General features: G+C 37.4%; 1 protein-coding gene across 1 annotated transcript in view; it reads left to right on the forward strand.

The window, feature by feature from the left end:
• Window positions 1-22,183, forward strand: part of KITLG (KIT ligand) — a 56,496-nt gene extending 34,313 nt beyond the window's left edge. Inside the window, exons 3-10 of the mRNA XM_082280617.1 lie at window positions 885-947; window positions 5,149-5,328; window positions 7,248-7,410; window positions 8,285-8,380; window positions 14,894-15,003; window positions 15,498-15,574; window positions 17,044-17,127; window positions 18,321-22,183. Of these exons, the coding sequence (XP_082136743.1) occupies window positions 885-947; window positions 5,149-5,328; window positions 7,248-7,410; window positions 8,285-8,380; window positions 14,894-15,003; window positions 15,498-15,574; window positions 17,044-17,083 (729 nt within the window). The 3' untranslated portion in view covers window positions 17,084-17,127; window positions 18,321-22,183. The remainder of the gene's footprint in view (window positions 1-884; window positions 948-5,148; window positions 5,329-7,247; window positions 7,411-8,284; window positions 8,381-14,893; window positions 15,004-15,497; window positions 15,575-17,043; window positions 17,128-18,320) is intronic.
• Window positions 22,184-24,176: the final 1,993 nt, after the last annotated feature.

The raw sequence follows: 24,176 nt of genomic DNA on the forward strand, positions 1-24,176 counted from the left end.
CAGAAAATAGGTTTACTGTATCATTAAGCATTATATTATGGTTAAACCTTTTGAATAAATACTTCAAAAGACTGTGGATTTGTGGCAGTCCAGTGGCTGTTGGACTGTTCATCTCCCAACCCAGCACGTTCCCCAGATGTTCAACCATGTTTCACAATAGTGTTGGATCCCATCTGTGGCAGATTGTATTGTATAATTCAGTGGAAACCCTTCTTCCACTCCTTATCTTTGCTGCAGCACACTTCATGCTCACCCACATCTGCAAGGGTGCACTCAAGCTTACATATGTGGAAGCTCTCCTTTGCCCCAGGACATTTCTATGATATAATTATATTGCTCATCATTAGTAAGAGGCACAACTTCAAAGTTAAAGTTGTGCTCAAGTGTTTTTCTGACCTGGTACAGTACTAAGCACAAGGCAGACACCTATTTAGGCTCAGATGCATGTTCAACATTATTTGAAGGAAAAAGAGCTGGATACTTCTGTGTCCTCTACTGCCTACAGTACAAATTGTCATGTAGACACTTCAAGGCATTAAAAGGTGGAAGGGCAGTGGAGTTCCTGCAGTAATGAATAACCTCAGATCACTTCTTCTCAACCCATTGTTTACTTTAATTCTGCTGGGAAGCAGTAGCATTGAACATGATCAGATCAAATCTGGGCATATTACAGAACTGTGGAAAGATGGTTCACTTGTGAGCAAATAAGGGTCAATAGCAGTTCCACAGGAAAATAAGTAGGTATGTAACCTCTTTTGCCTGTACCTGGTAAATTACTGAAAATTTGTGTTGAATATCTGGTAGATTTTGTTGAATGCAGTAATGGAAATGAAATCTTACTTTGTGTAGTAAGTAATAACATTTTTATTATCTGTTTATTGTAGGTTGGAAATCTCCCAAATGATTATATGATAACCCTTAAATATGTCCCGAAGATGGATAGTCTGGTATGTACAACCACTTCAAGTTAATCCCAATAAAACAGCCCACTGGAACCAGTGATGGCTGTAACATTTTGTACCTAGTCCTATGTCTTACCAAGTTACAGTTAAATAATGTTTATTTCACTTTTCATATGGTTCCCAAGTATTTACTTAAAAGAAATGTAGAGAGATTCCTGCAGTCCCTTAAAACCTTTTTAACTACAGGAATTCTAGAAAAATGATTCTTCATATTAAATTTTTTAACATTTTTTTTCCAGAAAAGTCAAATTTTCATCATGTTATTATTTCATCAGTATTATTTCATTGTGCTAATTGAAAAATATTGCTTTCTTAAAGAAACAGGTTCTCTCTAATTGTGCTTTGGAACACACTGTAGAAGTCCTTCTTGTTTCAGCCAGTGGAAATGCCATTAGAGCACAACAAATAATTAGTAGCCAGTAAAGAGAATCCCAAATTCAGTGAATGGTATCCTCAGTAACTAAACAAACAGTAGGATTTCAAACATGCTTTGTGTTATTCTTTCTATATAATCCTGTATTTAATACGTAATGATACTTTCAAATAAGCATTATCTACACACTTTGAAATTTTGTAACACTTTTTATTAAAAAGTCATGTTATTTTATTGCTTAATCTACTAAATAATTTTGTGTTTTCCTTGATTTAACAAAACCAATTTCGGAATGATGTATTGAAAATGCTCTCTTGGTTGTTGCATACATTGCAATAAAAGGGAGATAAGGAAACAAAGAAAAGTGCAAATTATGCTGAATGCTATATTGTTTTATGGCAAGGAAAAAAGTAAGAAAATTATGATTTTGTCAGTTAAACTGAACAATACCTGTGCCTGTCTTAAGAATGAATCATTGTACACATACATCAGTAGCTGAAAATCATCTCCTAGGTGTAAGAAGCTGGTTTTGTGTCTGTACGAAGTTTTCATTATAAAAATCCAGTTTGTATGTGATACACATATAAAAATGCATCCTACCCTACAGCAATGTGGCAAACCTAGCAGTATTCCCTATTGATATTGGAAAATGATGCCAGAAGCAACATTCAGTCCTGAATAACAAGAATATGGGAGGAGGAAACGGAGGCTGCGGGATAGTGAAGGGCCCTCAGCTGTGAGGTTATGAAGGGTTGTGTCAGATGCTGTTTCCCCAGCTTCCAGGATGAGCCCATTAGCTGTTGGGCTGGATCAAGGCTGTTCCCTCCACTGCGTTCCTGGGGGCGTTGGCAGATGAAGAAGGTCAGGGAGCCTGCTTGAGCAATGAGTCCTGGTTGTTCTCACTCTTGCCTCTCTCTGTGGTTCAGTTTTGACTGCCAGTACGCAGATTCTTTTCCATAGTTTCAGTGCCAAGATCAAGGTGTCATCTTGATGCATCATATCCAGAAATTTAGATCCAGTTTACATTGACAACAAGCAGCCAAGAAATAAAAAGGAAGAAGAGAAGTTCAGAGCTGAGATTTCCATGTTCCCTTTGTACACCACTTTCAGTCATGATAATGTAAGGTGCAGCTCTTGGCCACATGCCTTCACAGGAGGAAGTATTCAGCAGTATTCGGATCCCACTTTGCCAAATTCCTCTCTGGGAATTTCAGGTTGTGTTATGCATACCACAGCAAGGCTGGCTGAATAAGTAGGCTTTGTTCTGGGTTCTGCAAGGTCCCTGCAAGCTGGGAAACCCATGACTTTGCCTAAAGTATATGCCCTTTGCTCAACTCTGAAGGGATTGAAATGGTGCTCTGCAATTTTTTTCAATAGATTTCGGTCTTCGGTGCGTGCATGAAGTGGGAAGTGTACCCAAGGTAGCAAGTCCCAAATGTAGATGACTAAAGGTAGGAAGGCAGGGTGAAGGCAAAGCAGATGGGAAGCCAGTGTAGTGCATGTAACAGGAACAGACTGACCCATCCATTAAACAGAAGGGTTGTTGCATTATGCACTAGCTCAAAGCAACTGAGTGGCTTTAAAAGTAGTCTTGTATAGAGTGAACTGTGTAGTCAAACCTGAAGGTTAAAAGGCAAAGATGACAGCAAAGGGCTGAATTCAGAAGAGGAAATAACATTCAAACTTTTATGTAGGTGTAGAAAGCAAAAGCCAAATGAGGGCTACCCCGAAGTACAAAGGAAATCAGGTTTGCAATCACCCTAAAATGTAAATCTTGGTCAAAGTTTACACAAAATATCAGAGTTAAACCTACATTTCTCCTTTCAAACAATATCACATTTTTCAATTTGAGCAGTTTCATCCCTGTGTTTGATAGGTATTGACATAGCAAGTGATTGCACAGCTTGACATTACTGAAAAGAGAACTTAGAGCTTTTGTGAAATGCAGCTTTGTAGGTCAGAACAGTTCAGTTAGAGGAGACTCCCACACACATGCTAAACTGCGGGAGCAACAAAATAGACTCCCTGCTGGAATTGCCAAATGCTCACTAGGAGAAGCAGCAAGCTTATGCTAGTCCCTGCCAGAGGAGAATGTTCACCCACAAAACCTCAAAGGAAAAGGTTTTCCAGGTTTCCAGTTCAGGGAAGCACAATAGTTCTGTGTCAGTGTTCCTACACCAAGCAGAGGAAAGTAAATGCATTGTCTATGTCGTGGGGGTAGTGGGACATGGTACAAGATACACTGCTTGAACAGAGTATGTTTCAACAAGCTTTCTCTAATTTATTTCCTTCGGCCTCCCTCCTCATCTTGTTGTCCATGAAGGAAAAAAGGGAAGCAGACTCAGGCCAAATGCAATCCATTTCATTTTCCATTTCTTTCTTTTTTAAGTCATTGTTGAGATAATTACATAAGGTGATATCACTGACTTGCCACAAGTTATCATTGTGTGAGAAAGTTGTACACAGAAGTGGAAATTCAGGTGGAGCTGGACAATGTATTTACATTTGGTTCTCTCAGTCTGGAAGCCTAATAGTCTGATTAGTCTTCAAAAAGGTGAAGTGCATTTTTTCTTGTGAGAAACATTCACACATCAAAGCAGAACAACACCTGTGGATTTTTTTTTTTTTTAATAAAGAAACTGCATGCGGGTTTATTGAAGAAATCGAGTAAAATGCGATTAAGCCTAGAAGTGTGTACTTTGCCAAACATTTGCTGTGTTTTGCAGAAGGTGGATTCAGTGGGTGCTGCCTATCTGCTGGGCAGCAATTGGAAATTGGTTTAGTGATACTGAGAGTACTTAGGGTTTGTTGGGCCGAGATCTTTGTATCTGGAAGGCTTTAATGAGACATTTTCAATATTGGAAGAAATAACTTCATATATGGAATAAATTCTCATAACATTTGCCAATAAAAATTTAGCTTTTATTGGGAAGGTGTTTCCAGGTACAAATTGCAGTCTGGCTAATACATTACCTGTATTCTTGCTGATCATACCGAGTTAGAGTTTTTCTTGAGCTGGGTGACTTTTTTGTCTATTTGACTACTGTTATGTATATCTAAGTAAAAGAAGTTAATGACTCCCTTTAAGACAGCAAAGTGAATTACCAGGTTTCAGTCATGTGAACAGCTGTACAAACTATGTCTGCAAACTAATTGCATAGGTGTTAGTGTACAGTGACAGGCTGTGCAGAACACTTTTGATGTCGACTCAGGGAGAAGAAAGGCTTCTAGATCTAGAAACTGTTCCCAGTAATGGCATTTAGTGAAAAAGCTGAAGAGAAGGAGTTAACTCAGCTAACTGGTTTAAAGGTGGATAAAAGCACACAGTGTTTCCATGCAAAATGTTTATGGAAACCTTCCTGATAAGAAATTTAAATCAAGGATCTTTGGGGTTAACTGAGTCATGTAAAGTAACAATAATGAATGAAAACTGATATTGAAAGAATTGTTAAAGCAGTAGGAGTTGAAAAGAAAATAAATAAGTTAATGAAAGCATGGACTAGGGTTCATAGTAGCATGTTCCAAGGCTCAAACTCTCAACACACTGACACTTGGCATTCATTGAGGATTTAATGAAGGGATGGCATTTAACAGACAACCATAAATATGTCAGTATCTGTAAGAATGGAAATACTACCAAAAGGACTGAAGAGAAAATTGGCCACAGTAAAGAAGAATTGTCATTTATACTTTTGAGATAGTTTAAATTGGAAAGAACAGTCTAATTTACTTTTGCATATTGAGATGTTTAACCAGCTTTTACAGATGTCTGATATTTAATTTACATCTCTTTCTCTTTTTATCCCCCGACAGCCTAATCACTGTTGGTTGCATTTGATGGTGCCTGAATTTTCAAGGAGTCTACATAATCTTCTCCAGAAATTCTCAGATATTTCAGATATGTCAGATGTTTTAAGCAACTATTTAATCATCAATAATCTCACAAGGATAATTAATGATCTTATGGCATGCCTTGCTTTTGATAAAAACAAGGTAATCTTATACAGAGTTTCAGCTTTTATACTGGATATTTATTTCTTACTTTCTGTTGTGCAATATTCACTAATAGTTTAGAAATATCCAGGGCTTTATTAGATTTGTTTTCATTTCTATTCCTGTGCATCTAAAATCCTACTTTGTTTAGAAATGCACTGAGTACACTGTGCTGACACTGGCTAATGGTTATCTCCTTTTTCAAAGAAAAATGGCTTACAAGGAATTACAGTATATACAATGACCTGTATACAGTTGTTTAAATAGTCAGAAATGCAGCAATCTTCTTTAAGATAATTAATTCATTCCAGTCTTTTTGAAACTAGCAGAAATCTTCCTTGTGTATCCAGCTTAAATTATATATTTTGCTAGTGATCTAAATGTAAATTTAAAGATGATGTGGTTGAATTTATTAATATACTCTTAGCATGTATCACAGTGTGTGAAGCTCTGAAAGCTTCTCCATGGTTTAATGAACTTCTTTATACAAAGGCACAGCAAAGGATATAGGTCCATTTCAATGGGTTTCTGGATTCTGACAGCAGCTGGAAGGATTCCAAGAGTCTTACTCAAGAGATGTCTGATTCTCTCTACAGGCAGGGAAGGGGGGAAGAAATTAATTTACTACTCCCTTATCCAGATCTGACCAGAATATCAGTAATTAAAAATAAGTTCTGTAGTTGAAGGTTTTGTCCCACTGAATAAAACAGGTAAAATCCATCATGTTCTTCAGAGCAAGTATTTAATCTTCCATATACAGTCATTTTGGTCAGCTAAGTCCTTAGTTGTAATTGCACCTTTTTAACACCCAGAATGAGTCAAGTGAACTAAAACACTCAGGTGCCTTTAGAGTGGAATAACCTTGTAAGGTTATCATGTATTTGGGTTACAATGCTGTGAGTATTTAGACATTCCCTACTTTTCCATTTCAAACTGAATTATCTCCAATCTTCAGTGTATATATAGTTTTTTTTCTTTTCTATTTTTGTCCTGATGATTCAAAGCACTCAGCTAGGATGTGGCTGGGGAAGAGGAATTTTATTTTTCAGAATGGAAAAGTAATTATTCTGTAATTCAGCAAAACAACTAGCTATTGATTTCCTTAGAGAATAATGATGTTAAGTCTAGTACTTTCAGCATCAAGCATAAAATAACTTTGGAGCCAAAACCAGGAGGTTTTCCTTAGGACATACTTAGACCATGTTCTTATCACTGTCCTCCTTCTTGGGAGTACAGAGTACCCTCAGGCCAAATTTGACTTGCTGACCAAAAAAAAAAAAAAAAAAAAAAAAGGGAAAAAAAAAGAAGAAATAAAAAAAAAGAAAATAAACCCATCAATTGTCTTAACATGGATCTCAATCATGTTGTTTAGTCTGGCATAACAAACTTGTCTGTTAGATCTCAGAGTGATTTGGCTTCCTTGTTTATAGTCACTCTTATTTTTAGGTACATTATCAGGCATCTCAACCTGTTTCTGTGCAGTGGTGTATCCCAGCTATTGTATTCTGTTCCCCATTCTCTCAATGACAATACCAATGGTTGTCTTGTGTTCATGAGTTCAGATTAAAAGGATCGTGTAAAACTTTACAAAGTAAAGTGAAATCAAGGGGTTTTTTTTAATGAGGGGTATTTTAAAAAGTCTCTTGGTTTTCAGTATAGGATGGGAGACCATCTTTCATTCCTTAGCAATTTTGCAACACTGTATTAATAATTCATTTCTATTTGCAAAGCTAATTTGAAATCCTCAGATCAGAAGGCTTGTATGTTTTATGAAGATTGTATACAGCCAGTCTGGTTGTCTGCAGGTTAAAAATTTAAACTGTTTTGTATCATCTTTGGATATTTTTATCATTTGTTGAGGTGTTGAAATGAGCATCTCCCTTGACCTTCTTTCAGCTGAATTCTCTGTTTTACTGTAGGATTTTGTAAAAGAAAATGGTCACCTTTATGAAGAAGGTCACTTCATTCCTGAGGATTTTTTTAGGCACTTTAATAGTACCATTGAGGTCTACAAAGAGTCTGCAGACAGATTGGATAGGAATGACTGCATTTTGCCTTCAACAGTAGAAACATCAGTGAATGGTAAGAGGAGTCTCCTTTTGGGGAGCAGAATCTAAGTAGATATAAATGTGTGGTTTTCCTTGGATTTCAGAGATGCTAAGGATCTGATACCATGCCTCCATGTCACCTTTTTACTGCAAATTAAAGTAACTACTGACACTGAAGTTTGTATTTCTGTTCAAAGTCAAGTTCTAGTGCCATCATTCCTAGATACATCATTTCTCAGTATAATCAAAATAACCTTGCATTATGCTGCTCTGTTTCTATTAATCCAAAATATATCCTAGATTGTCTTTTTACACTGTTCTTCTTATCTTCTCTTAATGCTCTATTTAGTTTTATAAGGCAGTAAAAGAGCCTAAGATTGTACAACTGAAAGGAGAGGAAGTTAGGACAAGCTGTAAATCGCAGCAGCCTCAAGTCACCTTCAATTTCATCCTATGTTTCCTGAACAGGGCAATGTTTACTTCATTTAAAATTTTTAACAAGCTCAAGTCAGGCTCCTGTAGCTCTTTCTTATCCTTCCAGTAAATGGAGGGTTTGTATTACCTTTTCTTTTACTCTCTCTAGTGACAGATGCTTTTTAATTAGGGCAATGTGTCCAGTTGTATAGTTACCTCTGTAGTAACTAGAAGCAGATCAGTGCCATAACGTAAGAACTTGTTAGCAGCAACTGATTTTCCCAATTAGCTATTCAGCAGCAGCTTAGCATGTAGACACTTCTGCCTCTTGATAAAACTGCCTTTTTTGGCTTAATCTGCTTTATAAACAGCCCTACAGCCAGCTTTTAAGACAGCCCTATAGCCAGCTCAGAGTAGTCCTGTAGCCCATCATCTTATATAGAGGGAACTGTATTTTAAGTTTCATAATGCTGACAAATTCATTTTCTATTTAGATTCCAGAGTCGCTGTCACAAAAACATTTTTGTTTCCTCCTGTTGCTGCCAGCTCTCTTAGGAATGACAGCATTGGCAGTAGCACTAGCAGTAACAGTAAGTACAAGTGATTGAATATATGTGTCTTCATTTTGTTCTGGTAGTTGGTTGTTATGAGAGCTCAGAGGAAAAGAATGTCATTAATTGTGCAAATTAATGGGAAGTTACATGTTCCTGATGGTGTACCATGTGTTTCTCAGCTGTCATACTGAAATGCAATGAACTTATCTAATCAAAATGTAGAGATGCTATCAAGTTACAATTATGTGACAGATCTCTACAACTTGGAAAGGGCAGGGCTCTTCGTTTTGGCTGTCATGAGGTCTCACTAGTCATATGGCCTCAGCAAATTTGGCTGTCCCAGCCACCTCATTTTAACTCTCAGAAAAGGAAGTTGCTCCAAATGAACAGAATAGCTATCCTAAATCAGACAAGAGTACTCACATGGACAAAGAGGATACCTGTACATTGCATTTTGAGAGTACTGTCAATCCCAAGCTTTACACCAGCCCTGAGGACAGTCCCTGTGTTTGTTTGCTGTAGTCACAGTAGGGCCACCTCCATGGTCAGCATGCTTTCCTTTAGGGTCAATGACAAAGTCACTACCCTTCTGGCAGGCTGTTATCTTCTCTCTGGCATACTCATCTCCACCTTTCTTATCTGTCTCGGTCACTGCGTTCCATGACCTGATAAGAGTCCAGAAATGTTACTGTAAGAGCCTCAACATTACCTGTCATGAGGTCAGAAAGGGTATAGGCATCTGAGGTAGAAGGAAACAGTGACGTTTCAGGGGCTTTTAGTGACATCATGTACAACAAGGTGAGCACTATCTGGAGTTTCTCATGTGAAAAAAAGGGGATTTTCCTTAGAGGTTCCTGAAATGGTGATCAAAGCTTAACCTTGTTGTTTTCTTGTTCCTGTTCCCAGACATGTCAGGATGACAATGTGTATCTAGCTCTCTTTGCAATTTCCCCTTTTCACTTCACAAACATCTATGTTATCGGAATGTGTGGTGATGAAGTGTGTGGCTGGTACTCCCTGTGCTTAAAGAAACACGTGCAGAGGGGCAGCCTGATGTAGTCTAGTGGGCACAAAGGTAGCTCCTGATGGTGACACTGTTGCTACTAAGCCTGAGTTTTTTCTCATGCTCTTTCTCTTTGGAATGTGTAATCTAGTTACCCTCCGAGGTTTTAGCAGCATGCATGCTACCTCGTAGTTGGCTCACAGCTGCTATCAGATTTGAAGGCCTTCTTGATTGCTTTCTAATTAAGAGTAGGTCTTAAGTCATCATAGCCCAGAACCCTCAGAGCAGAAGGAATTAAAAAACCCCCTCCTCTCCTGGCTGCCAGCCTGACTCTTCGGAAAAGAGAAGACTCCTTGCCATAGACTCCTTGCCAGGAGGTCACAGAGCTGTCTGCAAACAGCCTGATGAGCCCAGGGCCAACTCTGAGGCACTAGGAAGGGGTTAAAGAATGCATACCTGTCTCTCTCTCTCAGGTCTGAACATGTGATAATTTTTTCTGTCACTGCTAGAGGAAAAATATTCAGCCACAGCCAGAAGCAATGGGAATGGATGAAGAAGCCAAAAGACAGACAGATTACAGGAGCTGTTCAGATGAAAGGAGTTTGACCCAGTACAGTAACAGAAGGGATTCCGGGCAGCGCAGTGGAGTGTGGCACTTGTGTCTGTACTGTGGAGGAGAGTGCAGAAGCAGGATTATTAATCTTGTTTTAGAATTGGAACTGATAAACAAGTAGGAAAAAAGCCTAATTAAAATAATGCAGTAAGTCAAAGAAATTGCTTGGCTACCATATGCTGTACAGGTGTGTTTTAACTGATTATCATTCTCTTAAGCAATTTATTGGAAAATTGGATATCAGTTAACAGCCTTATGTAGAAATGACGTGAGGACTGCATGTCTGGCTGGGGACAGTCTGAACGCATAATCAGATTAAGTTACATTAACTTGGATGCTGACTGGTTACATTGTAGTTATTTGTTTGGAGGTTTTTTGCAGGGAGGGAGCTGGGGAATCTTTACTGGAGTCACTGCTTTACTCCCTGAAATGGCCTTCAGTGCCAGTTTTAGTTTTGTCTTGCCTTTATTGCTGACGAAATTTTGGTTTAGTTAATCCTTACCTTCTTGGAAGGAGCAACAATGAATAAAGCTTAGTATTTCCCTTGTGAAGACTTCCAAGCACAGCATTCCCTTGGCTTCAGTACTGTTCTCAGAACAGCTCCACTAGATTGAAATTTCAAAAAGGAAAACATTGAGAAGAGGGGAAGCCTGAAAAAAAGCATCTTCAGACACCAACTACAATATTTTTTTAAAATTAGCCTTTTAATTTTAAACAGTTTTAAATTGAGCTATTTTTCATTTTAATCATTTCTAGAGCATTTAGAAGCATTCAGTGTTTGCAAAAGGACCCCTCCAGATTAATATATTTTGAATCTATTAATAAAGTCTGTGTAGTCAGATGACTTGAACTGCCCCAATTTTAAATTTAACTTAGTCAAACCTGAAGTGCATCATCTAATAAAACAATTTGTGAAATATTTATCACAGAAATTGTATATAAATTAGCTAAGTTATGGATTTTTATTGTTACTACTTTTGTTGAAAGAGTCATGTTTCATGACTCCATTGTTCTTACACAACAATAAAATTAAACTATGATAATAGAGTTGAATCTTAACTAAATCTACACAAAAAGTCTTAGCTGAGCTAAATGGAAAATAGAACAATCATGCTATTCTAATTTTTTTTTGAATGGTAATAGTGCTGTTTTCATTCTTTAAATATTGAATGTAGATTTGTGGCATTTTCCCACTCCATCTTTTCCCCCATAAAATTCTCAAAACACCACCACCACCATCCCAAATTTATTTAGGCTGGTTTGTTTTTTCCTCTTTGTGTTACATGACTGTAGTCCATTGAAGTTCCAATTAACTGTTTAAGTCCCAGTCTTGCTCATATTTCTCTGGATCATTATACCACACATGGTCTAGAAAATATAGATGTGATGGTTCATATGTAAAGAACACATGTCAGGATAAGTTTTGAGTCCTAATCTCTTATCTCAGTGGTCGAACCCATCAGATGAATTTCATATTGCTCTGATCAAAGCTTGAACTTACCAGCTGTGACTAAAACTTCTCCTTCAACCGAATGCCATAATGTTCTTTATAATTTCATTAAAAGTTCAGTGTTGCCTCCTTCCATTTTTGTCTGTAATTTCCTCACAATAATTTAGCTCTATTATTTAGTAATGAGCTGCTCAAAGAACATGTAAACACAGAGATGTCTGTAACTGTTTTTAGGAAGAAGCTCTCCTTTTTTAATTAAGCAAAAAATACCATAGTTTAATTCAGTAATTGCACAACAATTTGAAAATATTCACCCATGGCTTAATGCAATTGGTGCAGCCTTTTGTGCCTTTGTTTCTTTGTTCCAACTCCATAGTTAATGGAAAACCCTAATGAACAGGTGAGAGCTGCTCTGTACTTTTACAGATAAGATCTTGTGGTAATTGTGTTGGAACTGAGCAGAGGTAAACTGAAAATTCCTTTGAGACATATATGGCAAAAGATAATTGAGCCAGTGCTTTCAATCATAATCACACATGTCTCAAGGTAGGAAGCAGCTCAATAACTTCATTGTGTATCTGAGTGGCTTTTAATGTAAATATATTTTGTTGATAGCTTAACATCCCAATGTCCATGTATGTAAATCAGCATCAAATGAGCTCACTTCTTTAGGGAATCTTCCACAAGAGGCAGAGTGAGAACTCTGAGAGATGCTGGCCTGCATCCTGTCCCCTTTTCCACTTTGTTGGATGGAATCAGCAGTTCCTCTGGAATTGCCCAAAGAGTTCATAAAGTTATTGGTACACCTGGTTCCTGCTATTCCTTCTGTGTAGAGCTCCGAAGTTTCTAACAGAGGAAAAAGTCCCTGTGGTAGCCAGCTTTCTTTCCTTCTCTCCCTTTTCTTCATTAGGACACAAGTCACTGGGAGGTTCTCTAGACTGAAAATTTTTCAGCCTGTTCTGTTTTAAATTTTAATATAAAGAAAAGGCACATGAAGAAACCTGCCATGACTCATTTCATTCTCCCCAGATCTTTCAAGAGAATTTTTTCTGGACTTGAAAGTGAAATTAAATAATCCATTGTTCCTTGCTTTTTAAGGTAGCTATGAGTTACTTAACTTTCAAATTAATGCATACACTCTCAGGTTTTGCAAAAAAAAAAAAAATGTGTTGTCAATTTTGAAAGGTAGGCTGAGGCGAGTGTCACAATGGGACTGCATTTAGGCTCGATCCCTGGGTTGCAGGTCCCCACATGGAAAGATAATTATAAATTCTTTTTGGTTTTCTATAGATGATGAAGAAATCATCTGCATTGGGAATATCTTCTCAGAAATCAGATTTTTCCAGTTTTAGATACCTTATTGCAAAGGGGCCTCTTCTTAAATTGCATTAAGTTTGTGAAAAATACTGTTAAAAACAAAGGTACAAGATTATCACTGATTAATCTACATAGAGAACATTTCTCTAATAGTTCATATAAAAACCAGCATGCTTGCCATGACATGCTGCTCGGCAGTACAGGTAGGCAGAGAGTTTTTGAGATTATACACTCTACTGTAGCATGTTATCAAATGCATGACCTGAAGAGTCTTTGCTTTGATTTTTATTTCACTTTTTAATTTTTTTCTGAAGTTTGTGGGGTGGAATCCAGAAAACATGGCCATCCCCATATGATTTACATAATTTAGTTGTAAAACTCAGCAATCTCTCACTGACAAGAATGGCATTAGGCAAATGAATATTGCTTTTTACTTGCCTAGAGTACAAGAGCAATATCAGAATTTTCTTCTGAGATTACAATTCAGGTAAAATAACAATAGGAGAGCATTTTTTGAGTTGTTCAGGCTGGCTCCTTCCACTGGAGTTTGCCCAGTTTTCTTGAAGATCAGTTCTGCAAGCAAACACCCTCTGTGCCTAGTCTGGGACAGAAAGTTAGCAAAGTTATGTCTCCCCAGTTAATTTCTGCTCTTGGTTTAATGTCTGAGCAGACAGAGGAAGACTAATCCCTCTTTCTCAGCTGATGTTCACCTCTGTAGAACTTTGTAGAACTTTGTCTGCTATCTTTCCCTTTGTAGACAGATTTCTTTCATGGTAAGCTAGCATCGGTTCTGCTTGACTGGTGTTTCCTTCTAATGTGCCGAATCTAGCAAACATAAGTGAAACTCAAGCCTCTACAGTCAGAACCAATCTTTGTAAACAGTGTATGAGACACAGACATATATGTAGTATATGAATATATAAGATACAGGCTTTATGTTGTCTTTTTATTTCTGTCTACATTGAACCTAGAAAACACAGCTGAATTTCAGAGATAAAAAGAATATTTCAAGTCTAAAACTTGAAAAATGTCAACAAGAAAATCTGAGAGTTGAAAATTAATTGCTAGTTAATTATAAGAACACTCCTTTCTAAACGAAAGTATTTTCTTGGAGGCTGTTTAGTAATGTACTAAACACATGTTGTTTGACCCAGTGTGTCATATTGTATGTGCTTAGACATTTGCTGTTTGCATGAGTCACACAAATTTTGAGTGCTGTCAGTTCATTTTCATTTCTATGTATCCAATCACCTACACTTTTCCAGTGCCTACAGTTTGGTTCTTTTCCTGTAATCTGTCAATACACCCACTGTTTGAGCTGCAGACACCCAATTTGAAATGAACCAAACCTGGGTGGACAACATCTAAACTACCAGTCTCCTGTGGTTCACTTTGCATTTCAGAAGGAGGGTCTCCAGGTGACTCTGTAGGACTTTCCACATCCTGCTCTTGATGAAATAACTGAAGGGCCAGATTTTAGTCTCAGCATGCATGCAGCTCCCAGTGAGGGGAGTGGAATTGTTTGTGTACGTAAAAGAATAGGATTGGTGCTCTTCCAGATAAAATGTTAAAAGCTATGAAGAAATGGTTATAACCAAATAACACACAGTAAACCTCAAGGTACAAGAGTTTGATCTTGCTGAAGTCAGTGGTACCTTTCCAGGAAGATATTAGAAGCGGTCAGGCTTATTCTGTTAAATCAACCTCCCTCAAGAGGCCTCATGTCATTCATTAGTGGCAAGGCAAAGTGTCTGTAGTCTATGAGAGCTGTCTGATGGAACTAATGCAAATTCACAAATTCACATATATTACTTTCCACAGAATTGCTTTGTGTTTCAAAGTAAGACCTTCAAAAATTATTAAATCCAAAACTTTGAAGTGTGCGAAAGAGATAATTCTCTACAAATGACAAAAAGAGAATTGGTGTTGGTACTTTAGCAACACGGTTGTTTCAGAAGTGGGTGGAGCATCCTTGTGGTCAAAAATTTCCTGTAAGATTTTGTATGAAGGGATTCTCATGTACATTGCATTTCGAAGTATCTGTTCTGCTATTTAAGATGCTGTTATGTAGGTGGTGCATGAAAGTGCTCTTGCTAATAGCGTTGCCCTGAAGATAGTTTTCTGCTGTAAATCTGTCTTCACTAATGAGAGTATCTTTAATTACAGAAGAAGCACTTGGCTTCATTAGCAGCTCCAGCCTGCAAGGGATCAGCATAGCACTGACATCATTGCTGTCTCTCGTTATTGGCTTTATTTTGGGAGCCATATACTGGAAGGTAAGACATACTACATATAATTGTTTGGATTGTGATGCTACATTTCTTAGCTGTGGGGAGATGGGAATAACAGAACCATTCTGTATTTGAAAGCAAGAGCTACCTCTTTTGATCTTCACTTAACTGTGACTTGCAGATGTAAATCTGTGTGTCAAATTCTTGAATTCCGCCATCAAAGTGCAAATCCTATCTTATCAGCATGATCCCTCTCTAATTGGAAACAAAAATTGTGGGATTTACCCAATTTGCCATTTCTCCTATTGTATATTGAGAAAGGATTTTTTTTGCTTTTGCCCCCTATGCCCCTGCCAACAATACAAAAACTTCAATAGTAAAATTTATATCAGTAGTAGATGTATGTTAGAGGACAAGATTTGGCCTACGTTTTGCAAGATGACTTTTATATTGAAAATCTGAAGCAAATTGTGACATACAATTGTTTAGGGAGTTACTAAAGCTTTAGAATATTTATGTTTAGTACATTTTCTTTCTAGAAAATACATCCCAAATCCAGATCAGAAAGTGATGAAACTACACAGTGTCATGACTATCAAGAGGAAAATGAGATAAGGTATATTGTTTCACTTAATATTTGTATTTACATATTTAATTTTATCTCTGAGAACTACTTCCTATTTAGGTCTGTGACAAACACCAAAAAAAAAAAAAAAAACCAAACACAAACTCTTGCTGCAGAGGTAAAATATGTGCTTAGAGTGTGCCCTTTAAAGGACTTTCTGGTTTAAAGGTAGAAATTGATATGGATGATAGTTCTGCATATAGCATTTTATTACAGGGACATTACTTTGTCTGTCTTTATTCCCACTGTGAGAAAGGATTGCTGAGACCTATAGGGAAAGAAACAAAATAAAGTAAATGTTGTTATTTGCTGTGGGGTGTAAAGCTAGGTCAAAACTATGGAAATAAATAGAAAGCAATGTCTTTTTGGTTGCGCTCCTAAATCCTTTTAAATACCCTTTACAATAACATTTTTATGTTCTTTCACTTTTTTTACATTCCCCAGGGTACTATGTTTTCTGTTTTGTTTTCTTTTTAAAGTTTGTAGAAAGTTAATGAGAACTCATTCAAATGCTAATAACTTCCTAAGGTCATCCTGAAATGATTCATGGCTCTCTTCCTAGTTATACACTGCTTTATCTGATTTTTAAAGAGAAAAAGTTCTCAGCCAATCAAATACACCTTAGAAATAACAGTTCAAGGCTTTGAAGCTCCTTGGATATGACTTGGGCAAGGAGTTCTGTGAAATCCAGGAAAGTACTTAGGGACATTTTAAGTTAGAATAGTCCATGCTAAAGCATTTTGAGAGTATTGTTTAACTTCATATTGCATGATGTTTGGTCAGATTTTAACTATGAATGATTTAGGGAAAGATCTGATGCAGGTGGCAGAAGGACACATCCTGTAGTTTTCTCACAGTGTGTGAAATGCCTGCTGCTGCCCATTGTTGAAGGCAGAAATAGGCAAGGTTCTGATCTAGCAGTTTGGTCACAGGAGCTGAAATTTTCAGTCTTTAAGCTTGCTAAAGTAATAAATTCTTTAAACAAATTTTCTTCACATACAGTATGTAGAATGGAAGACTGTATTCATTTCACCAAGTATGTTAGTTGCTACAAATAGCTCATTCTGCGCCTCATCCTCATAAATGTTAAAACCTGTGGAATGGAAAATACATCTCCCTTTTAACGTCACAGAAAATATAAAACATTGTTTTATATGAAGGAAAGATTAAACAGTTAAATGCAGGAGAGGGCCTTAGCAGGAACTTGAAACAGACTGCATTCTCCATCAGATGTCTTCTTAAATATATGGCATGTGTTATGGCATATATGGCATAGATGAGTATCACAAATTTCTCCTCCCTGAGAAATTAGGACTATTCATCTGTAAGTAGGAAGACCTAATATCAAACATAAATTATAATTCTTTGGGCTCCCTTTTATTTTAACTAACTTATAAACCCTTCTATTCTATTTCCTTGAAAGACTAGTACTGTAGTAATAAAGAACCTTTTTATTCCAGTATGTTGCAGCAAAAAGAAAAGGAGCATCTACAGGTGTAGCTGTTGCTTTTTCTCCCTCAACACTGTTACTGTTTTGTGTACTGGTAAGTTCTTATGGTGAGAGTCTTACCATAGACTTAACTACTTTCAGCTGCTGCAATATAAAGTGATTCAGAGTCCATTTTGGGGAAAAAATAAACCTTGCTACCAGTAGGCTTCATTTGTGCATAAGATCTTTAGCAGCTAGTTTAATTAATCCTTTATCATTAATTTAAACCTTTGATTTTTAACTTGAATGCTTAAAAATGAAATCTACAAGAATTCCAGAATGAAGGACAGCTACTGCTTCTCCTTTTTGGTGTTAGAGCTGATACAGAGAAGCCTTCAGCTGTTATACTGCAGCTGTTTCAAGGCAATGTGAACTAAAAAACACAATCTGGTAAAATTAGCAGGTGACTGTAGGAGAACAGGCTGAGTAGAGCTGAGCTTTTATTAATTGTAGCTTAGTCAGCACATTTTGTAGTCTCTGTAGCCTTATCAGATGCATCACTCTTGCTTTAGTATGTAAGAGGGAAGAGCAAAGGTGAGTGAGATTTCTCAGTCCCAGCTGTCCTCTGCAGAACAGTGCACTTCTCTGGCAAGAGGCTTCTTACCATAGAAACTGCTGTATTTAACCCATGGGAATCAATGTAAGGGTCTGGAAAACTCAGGCAGTGCTGAACTCTCTTCATGTTTTATCATGAGTGGAAAGAGCAACATAAGAGTATAACAGACAATCTCAGTTTTGCAGTTCATCCTGTAGCAGTTACTCTCAGGTGTTCATTATGATTGAGTTAGCTACAACTTGAGAGCTTTTTCAGTCTCCTTAATTGCTTTGTTCTACCATCTGTCCATTGAGAAGGAAAGTTGTGACTGCATTGGACAATTCGTTCCATTTTTCCAAAGATTTAAGCTCAGTTTGGTTTGTCCAGATGACTTCAAAGGGAAGTTTGCTGCCAGAGATTGCCAGTACCAAAATGCACAAACATAACAGTTCTGTAAAGCCATGAGAGTTGTTTCATTAGCTTAGATGAAATCAATGAGATTTTGCAGGCAAGTATGTTGCTGGACCAGGGAAGTACATCTTGTAAGATTTTTCTTTCTGAGTAAAGAAATCTCTATGCAAGTGTCATTAATTTTATTTCCAAAAGTATAAGGAAAAAATGTCTGTGTTGAATGTCTGTGAAAAGCTCTAGTGTTTAGTAATACAGAGAGGAAAACTAATCAGCAAAATCAGAATTTCTGTTTTTCTCTTCAGGCAGGTAACAGTTCCATGTTCGCTTCATAAATGAAGCAGCTTTAACCACATTCGTATTCCTTCTGGAGTGACAGACTGAGTCTGCATCTGTTGTTGCCGCCCATGACTCCATAGACATGATACAGAAATGAGGACAATTTGTGTTTGTTACTGTGAAACCAACACTGAATTGAACAATGACAAGAAGAGTGTGCACTTAGCAGGACTGTATCTTATGTGAATATCTACCTTGTGTGACATTTGATGTTTTTTAATTGCATTAGTACTTTCAGCTGACTCTGGCAAACAAAGTATGTCCTGAACAAAAAAGCATCCTTCAAATGCCTCCAACTGTGTGTAATCATTGCAAGTCATAAATACCTTTGCATCCTTAATTTAAATTCTGTGTCCTCTACCTTACATTGATATCTTCAGATAAAGCACAGACAGAAAGTGCAGAAATGGATACAGATAACCTACACTTCAATATTGTATATAAAATTTGAAAGCAAAGTCATGCCATGAGCTCGTGTTCTAGACTTAGACTTGTAAGGATCTGTGTTTATATCTGTCAAGGGCTGTGTGTACAGCAACATGTGGTCTCTGTCGGGTGCCAGGTGGCTGGTTGCCCACCCTAGAAAGCCTCAAGAATTCATCAGCGTTGGTGGTCTCTGTTCAGAAGAAGCAAATAGTGGATGAAGACAAAGTAAAGAGGAGGTGAATGTACCTCATGGAGCTTCGAAGAATTAAGAGTAACTGCTGGTTACGTGAACACTGGTGAAATTTCCAGTCATGCTAAAGGAAAGTAAAGAGTCTGAATTGCGTTCAAACATCAGAATAAAGACAAACCCAGGAATTGCATTTTAAATTCTGAAGATGCATGCCATTGATACCTTGTCTTTAAATGTATAGCATAGCAAATCTGAAAGATCCTGAGAGTGTATTTAGCTTTTACTTACATCAGCTGTAATAAATGTTTGCATTGTGTTTTAAGTGATTAGTAAGCTTTAATATCCTGGCATTCTCCACTCTTGAAAGTTAATTCTTTTGAAACAAAAGAGAAAGGCTTTGTTTCCCACCTGTCTTCTGCATCTATGACTGTTATAGCATCCATGGAATATGAACAGGACTGATGTACAGATGTGCGTTTTCAAGTAAATCCTAAAAATACCATAGTAGAAGTTACAAGTGTAGTAACTTTCATCTTGGCTCTTGCCAGATAATGAGTTATTTATCTGTATTAGGGTTGTAATTCAGAAAGGTAAAGGGTTGCAGCTCACATCAGGTGACACACTGTCATCTGTTGTGATATTGACCAGGTCAGCAAGTTTTAGTTTAAGTAACTTGAAAACTTAAAAAAAACCCCAAACAACCCTTTTAAAGTTTTGCATAAAGTTTGAGTTCTCTTTAAAATGTATAGTTACTGAATTTTTTAAGAGTTCTTGTGGAAATTTTAATCTTCTGATGAATTTTCTGAGAACCATGCATAAAAAGAATGTGTCAGACATATAATATATATGTGTGTGTGCGTGCATGTGTGTGTGTGTATTATTGGTAAAACTGTCTTTCATACTTAGAAAAAAGGAAAAATCTCAGAACCTTACCATACTTGATGACAGAGCTGATGTGTGCATGTAGCCACACCATGTGGAATTTTGACCCTACTGTAATCAATGCTGAAATTTCTCATGAATTCACTGATGCAAGGATTTGATCATGTGGAATTTTTATTTATACTCAGGCCCTTTTTGCACTTTCTGTTTGTCAGAAAAGGGCCCTCAAGTCCTACTCAGCTGGTATAAATCAGCATAGTTCCATTAAGCATAACTTTGGGGTTTGCATCACCTGAGGAACTTTTCTTAGACAAGATCAAAAGAAGTTTAGTGTGGGGATTAGGCTTTCATGTTTATTCTGAAGATGCTGGAGCACTCACCAGTTAATAATCAGGGTTGCTCACCACTTCTAAAAAGTAAGTGCATTGCTCAAACAATGGAATTCCCCATCTGAAGCTTAGTCTCCTTTGTGTAGTTCTTTACCCACAAGGCTCTCAGATATTGAGTTTCAAATTTATTGAAGAGTTACTCTAAAAGAAATGTCAGCATGACCTAATTGATGGAAATTTGCACCTTATTGGTAATGCAGAGAATAATTGTGTGTTGGTTTTGATTGAATGGAAAAGTATCCACAGTAAATGGAAGTGTGTTTATACAATCCTTACACATTGTATAAAAACTTTGAATACTTCATACAATGTGCTCTTGAGGCTAACTTATATATTTGAGGGTTTGTTTTTTTTCTTATATTCAGTAAAACAAAAATCTGGTATTTATTAATGCTCTTTGTAGATAAAAAATATTCATTTTCCTAAATGCATTCTTTACGGAAAATCAAATACCCAAATACTTTAATATTCAAAAGCATGATATTTTAGGCTTCTTAATCTTCAGTACTATAGAAAATAACATTTATGAATTGAAACATATAATAAACACACTTTGACCATGACAAAATGTTCACCTTCCAGGAGCAACATCTTAAAGTAAGTCGCTTTCAAATAATGTCAGACACTTTAATCTCTTCTGTAGAGCAAGGTAAATTTAAGGTTATATGAGAACAGAAAGAAAATTCATGTATAAACTTTTGACCTTCACATCACAAACACTGTTCTTTGAATGTGCATGAAAGTCATATGACACCTGGAATAGCAGAACTGTTGTTGGACCACATTCTTTTGGTTTTCCCATTCTTTTCCCCCCTTTTAAGAGATCTGAACACAACATTGGGCATTCTCAATCCTCTTGCAAAGCAGAAGGAGACTTCTAGACATGCGTGGATACACTAGATGGCATGGCACTTGGAAGCAGGTCGTGAATTTACTGAAAACTTTCTGTGCCTGCTGAGGAGATCTTTACTTTGGGCATAGTGAAATTTTGAAAGACTACAGACTTTGAAATCAATGGAAATAGATCAAGTTACTCTTCAGTTGGAGATGGGGTGGCAGAAATAGTCCTTTAATTGCTTCTGTATTCCATTGTAAGCTGTTTAACTTCTAGAGAGTGATCAGGTTTTTCAGTCTTCTTTTTGGGTAGACAGGGCCCATGCATTAACACCGTCGGAAAATTAACACCCTTCCTCTTAAAATAAAATTGGGGAAAAAATGGGTGGTTTATTTTTTTTATATATATAAGTCAACCAAATTTGGCTTTTGGATGTCTGTGGTTTGGTGAGAAACGTAACATTTTTAGGTTTCCTTTGAAATAGTTGAATTTGCATGCAATTAATAGTGGCCTTGTGAGAATAAAAAAGCAGATAGTCTTATACTAACTGTTCTACTTTAGACATGTGTTTACTTGAATGAATTAATGGTACTTACTTCACCACGAGGTCATTTTATAAGCAAGCTTATAAAATGTGTTTTACTATGGAGTATGTGTACAACCTGCACATTTTTTAGATTCTCATCTGCAGCAGCTCTGTTTTCTCTGTTCTCTACGTAATACGCTGAAACTGTTCAGTACACAAAATAGAATTATTAAATTGAAAATCTCACTGTACATATAAAATACTGATATTTTGAGTTAGATTTACATTTAAGAATTATCCAACATTCTTCAATTCAGGAATATGATTCAACTGTCTTAAATGCAGATTTACAGTAATGGTGGCATGTTGCTATTTTGTTATCAAATTGATGGAACGCAGAAACTTCAGACTCTTTAGTGATAGAGACACAGACATTTGCTGGTTGCATCATGGGCAAATTCATTTATTTCAATGTAAATGTCAGCACAGTTTTGCATAGTTACATTCTGACTGAAGGTAATCAACAAAGTTTATAAAATGTGATGTGTATGTACATATGTGTCCTCTTAAAGGTAGATGTTTTACCAGATCCCTTTTTATACCAGTTCATATTTGGAATTTACATTATATACATATACTTTATTGTTCTAAATAAAGATATTATGCACTGTCAAATAATTAGTATATTGCATTGCGTCAGTCCCATTTAAGACCTTTTTAAGTCCTATCATCATCTGGAAGAATTCTCTGTCAGAACATATGCTACTTGATGCAGACTCCTTCACTTGATGCAGACATTTCATGTTGATGCACTTTTTTCCAGTGAATGGCATTTACCAGGGTCTTTCAGTAGAAACCAGAGCTTATCCTGTAAGGATGGCATCCTTCCTATAAGGTTTCAGCAGTTTATTTTGGCTTTTCTGTAAGAAGTCTAGGATGGGATGGAAAAAACTGAGCTGCTCAGGGAAGTTTGGCACTTCTCCATTCCTGAGAGAGAATGGAAAGATGACAGCTTAAGAGGTAAACCTGCTGAGACTTTCAGCCTGCCTCAGAGAGCATTAAGGAGCCTTGGAATAATGAGAGGGGAAGTTGCAGTAGGCAGATACAGAGGGATTTGAAAATAAGCGTGAGGTACAGACAGGACTGATGAGGAAGAGTAGAGCAGGATTAATGGACTGGGACACAAGGGAACATAATTTGGAGATGCCAGAATTTGGGGTATAGACATAAATTAAAGCTGTGGCCGCTGATCTGGACACAGCCAGAAGCGTAGAGCTGATGGCTTGAAGAAGGCCATGGAGCAACCTGCACTGATGGTGTAGCAGGAGTCATGCCCTGAGGAGCAGCTCTGGAGGCTCAGGTGGGTTGGCAGTATGATGGCACTCAGTTTCAGCTGAGGCTGCATGAGCAACATTTAGCTGCAGAGTTGGAAATGAACGTATTTCATGTGGAAACTGCATTAATGCAACAAAAAGTCCAATTTGACTTGGAATTTCGGGAAGGCAGAAGTAACAGCAGGGTACCTAGAAATTAGATGTGAGCATTCTTAGCTAACAAAACAACTCTTGCTGAAGTCAGGAGCTGGTAGCTGATAATCTGGTTCAATGTCCAGATGGAGATTGGCGGTGAGGGGTGTCCCTCAGTGGTCCGTACTGGGAAGGGTCATGTTTAATGTCTTCATCATTGTCACAGACAATGGGAGCAAGTGCTCCCTTACCATGTTTACAGACAACACCAAGCTGAGTGGTCCCAAATGTATCTCAAGCTGCATAAATAGGCAGCGTGGCCAGCAGGTTGAGGGAAGTGACTCTGGCCCTCTGCTGTGCTCCACTCTGGTGAGACTCCACTTGAAGTATTGCATCCAGCTCTGGGGTCCCCACACAGAAGAGTCATGGACCTGTTGGAGAGGGTCCAGAAGAGGGACACAAAAATGTTTAAGGGGATGAAACATGTTCCTATGAAGAAAGGGTGAGAGAGCTGGGGCTATTTAGCTTGGAGAAGAGAAGGCTCTGGGGAGACCTTATTGCAGCCTTCTAGTACTTAGAGCGGGGCTTATACGAAAGATAGAGACTGACTTTTTAGTAGAACTGTTGCAACAGAAAAAGGACAGTGGTTTTAAACCAAAAGAGGACAGATTCAGACTAGATGTAAAGAAGGAATTTTCTACAATGAGAAAAGTAAAATATTGGAACAAGTTGTCCAGAGAGTTCCCTGGAAACATTGAAGGTCAGGTTGAATAGAGCTCAAAACAACCTGATCTAGTTGAAGATGTTCCTGCTCATTTCAGGGGAGCTGTTCTAGATAGTCTTTAAAGGACTTCTGCAACCCAAACTAATGTATGATTCTATGAAATGTAACATATGTAGATGGACTAAAGGGCAAGAGGGAAAGTATGGGAAAATGTGTACCTCTTCAGCCAAAGAGACACCACCGTGATATTTTTGGTGGTTTGTCTTACAATGTTTGGTGCCTTACATAATGCTGACTAACTATACACCACCACCACCACTGCTCAATCTGAACCCTGCAGACTTAAATGTCCTAGAGGATTGAGAGAAATATTTACCTTCAGTT

Source organism: Coloeus monedula, assembly GCF_965178545.1.
Source record: "Coloeus monedula genome assembly, chromosome: 4".
NCBI lineage: Eukaryota > Metazoa > Chordata > Aves > Passeriformes > Corvidae > Coloeus > Coloeus monedula.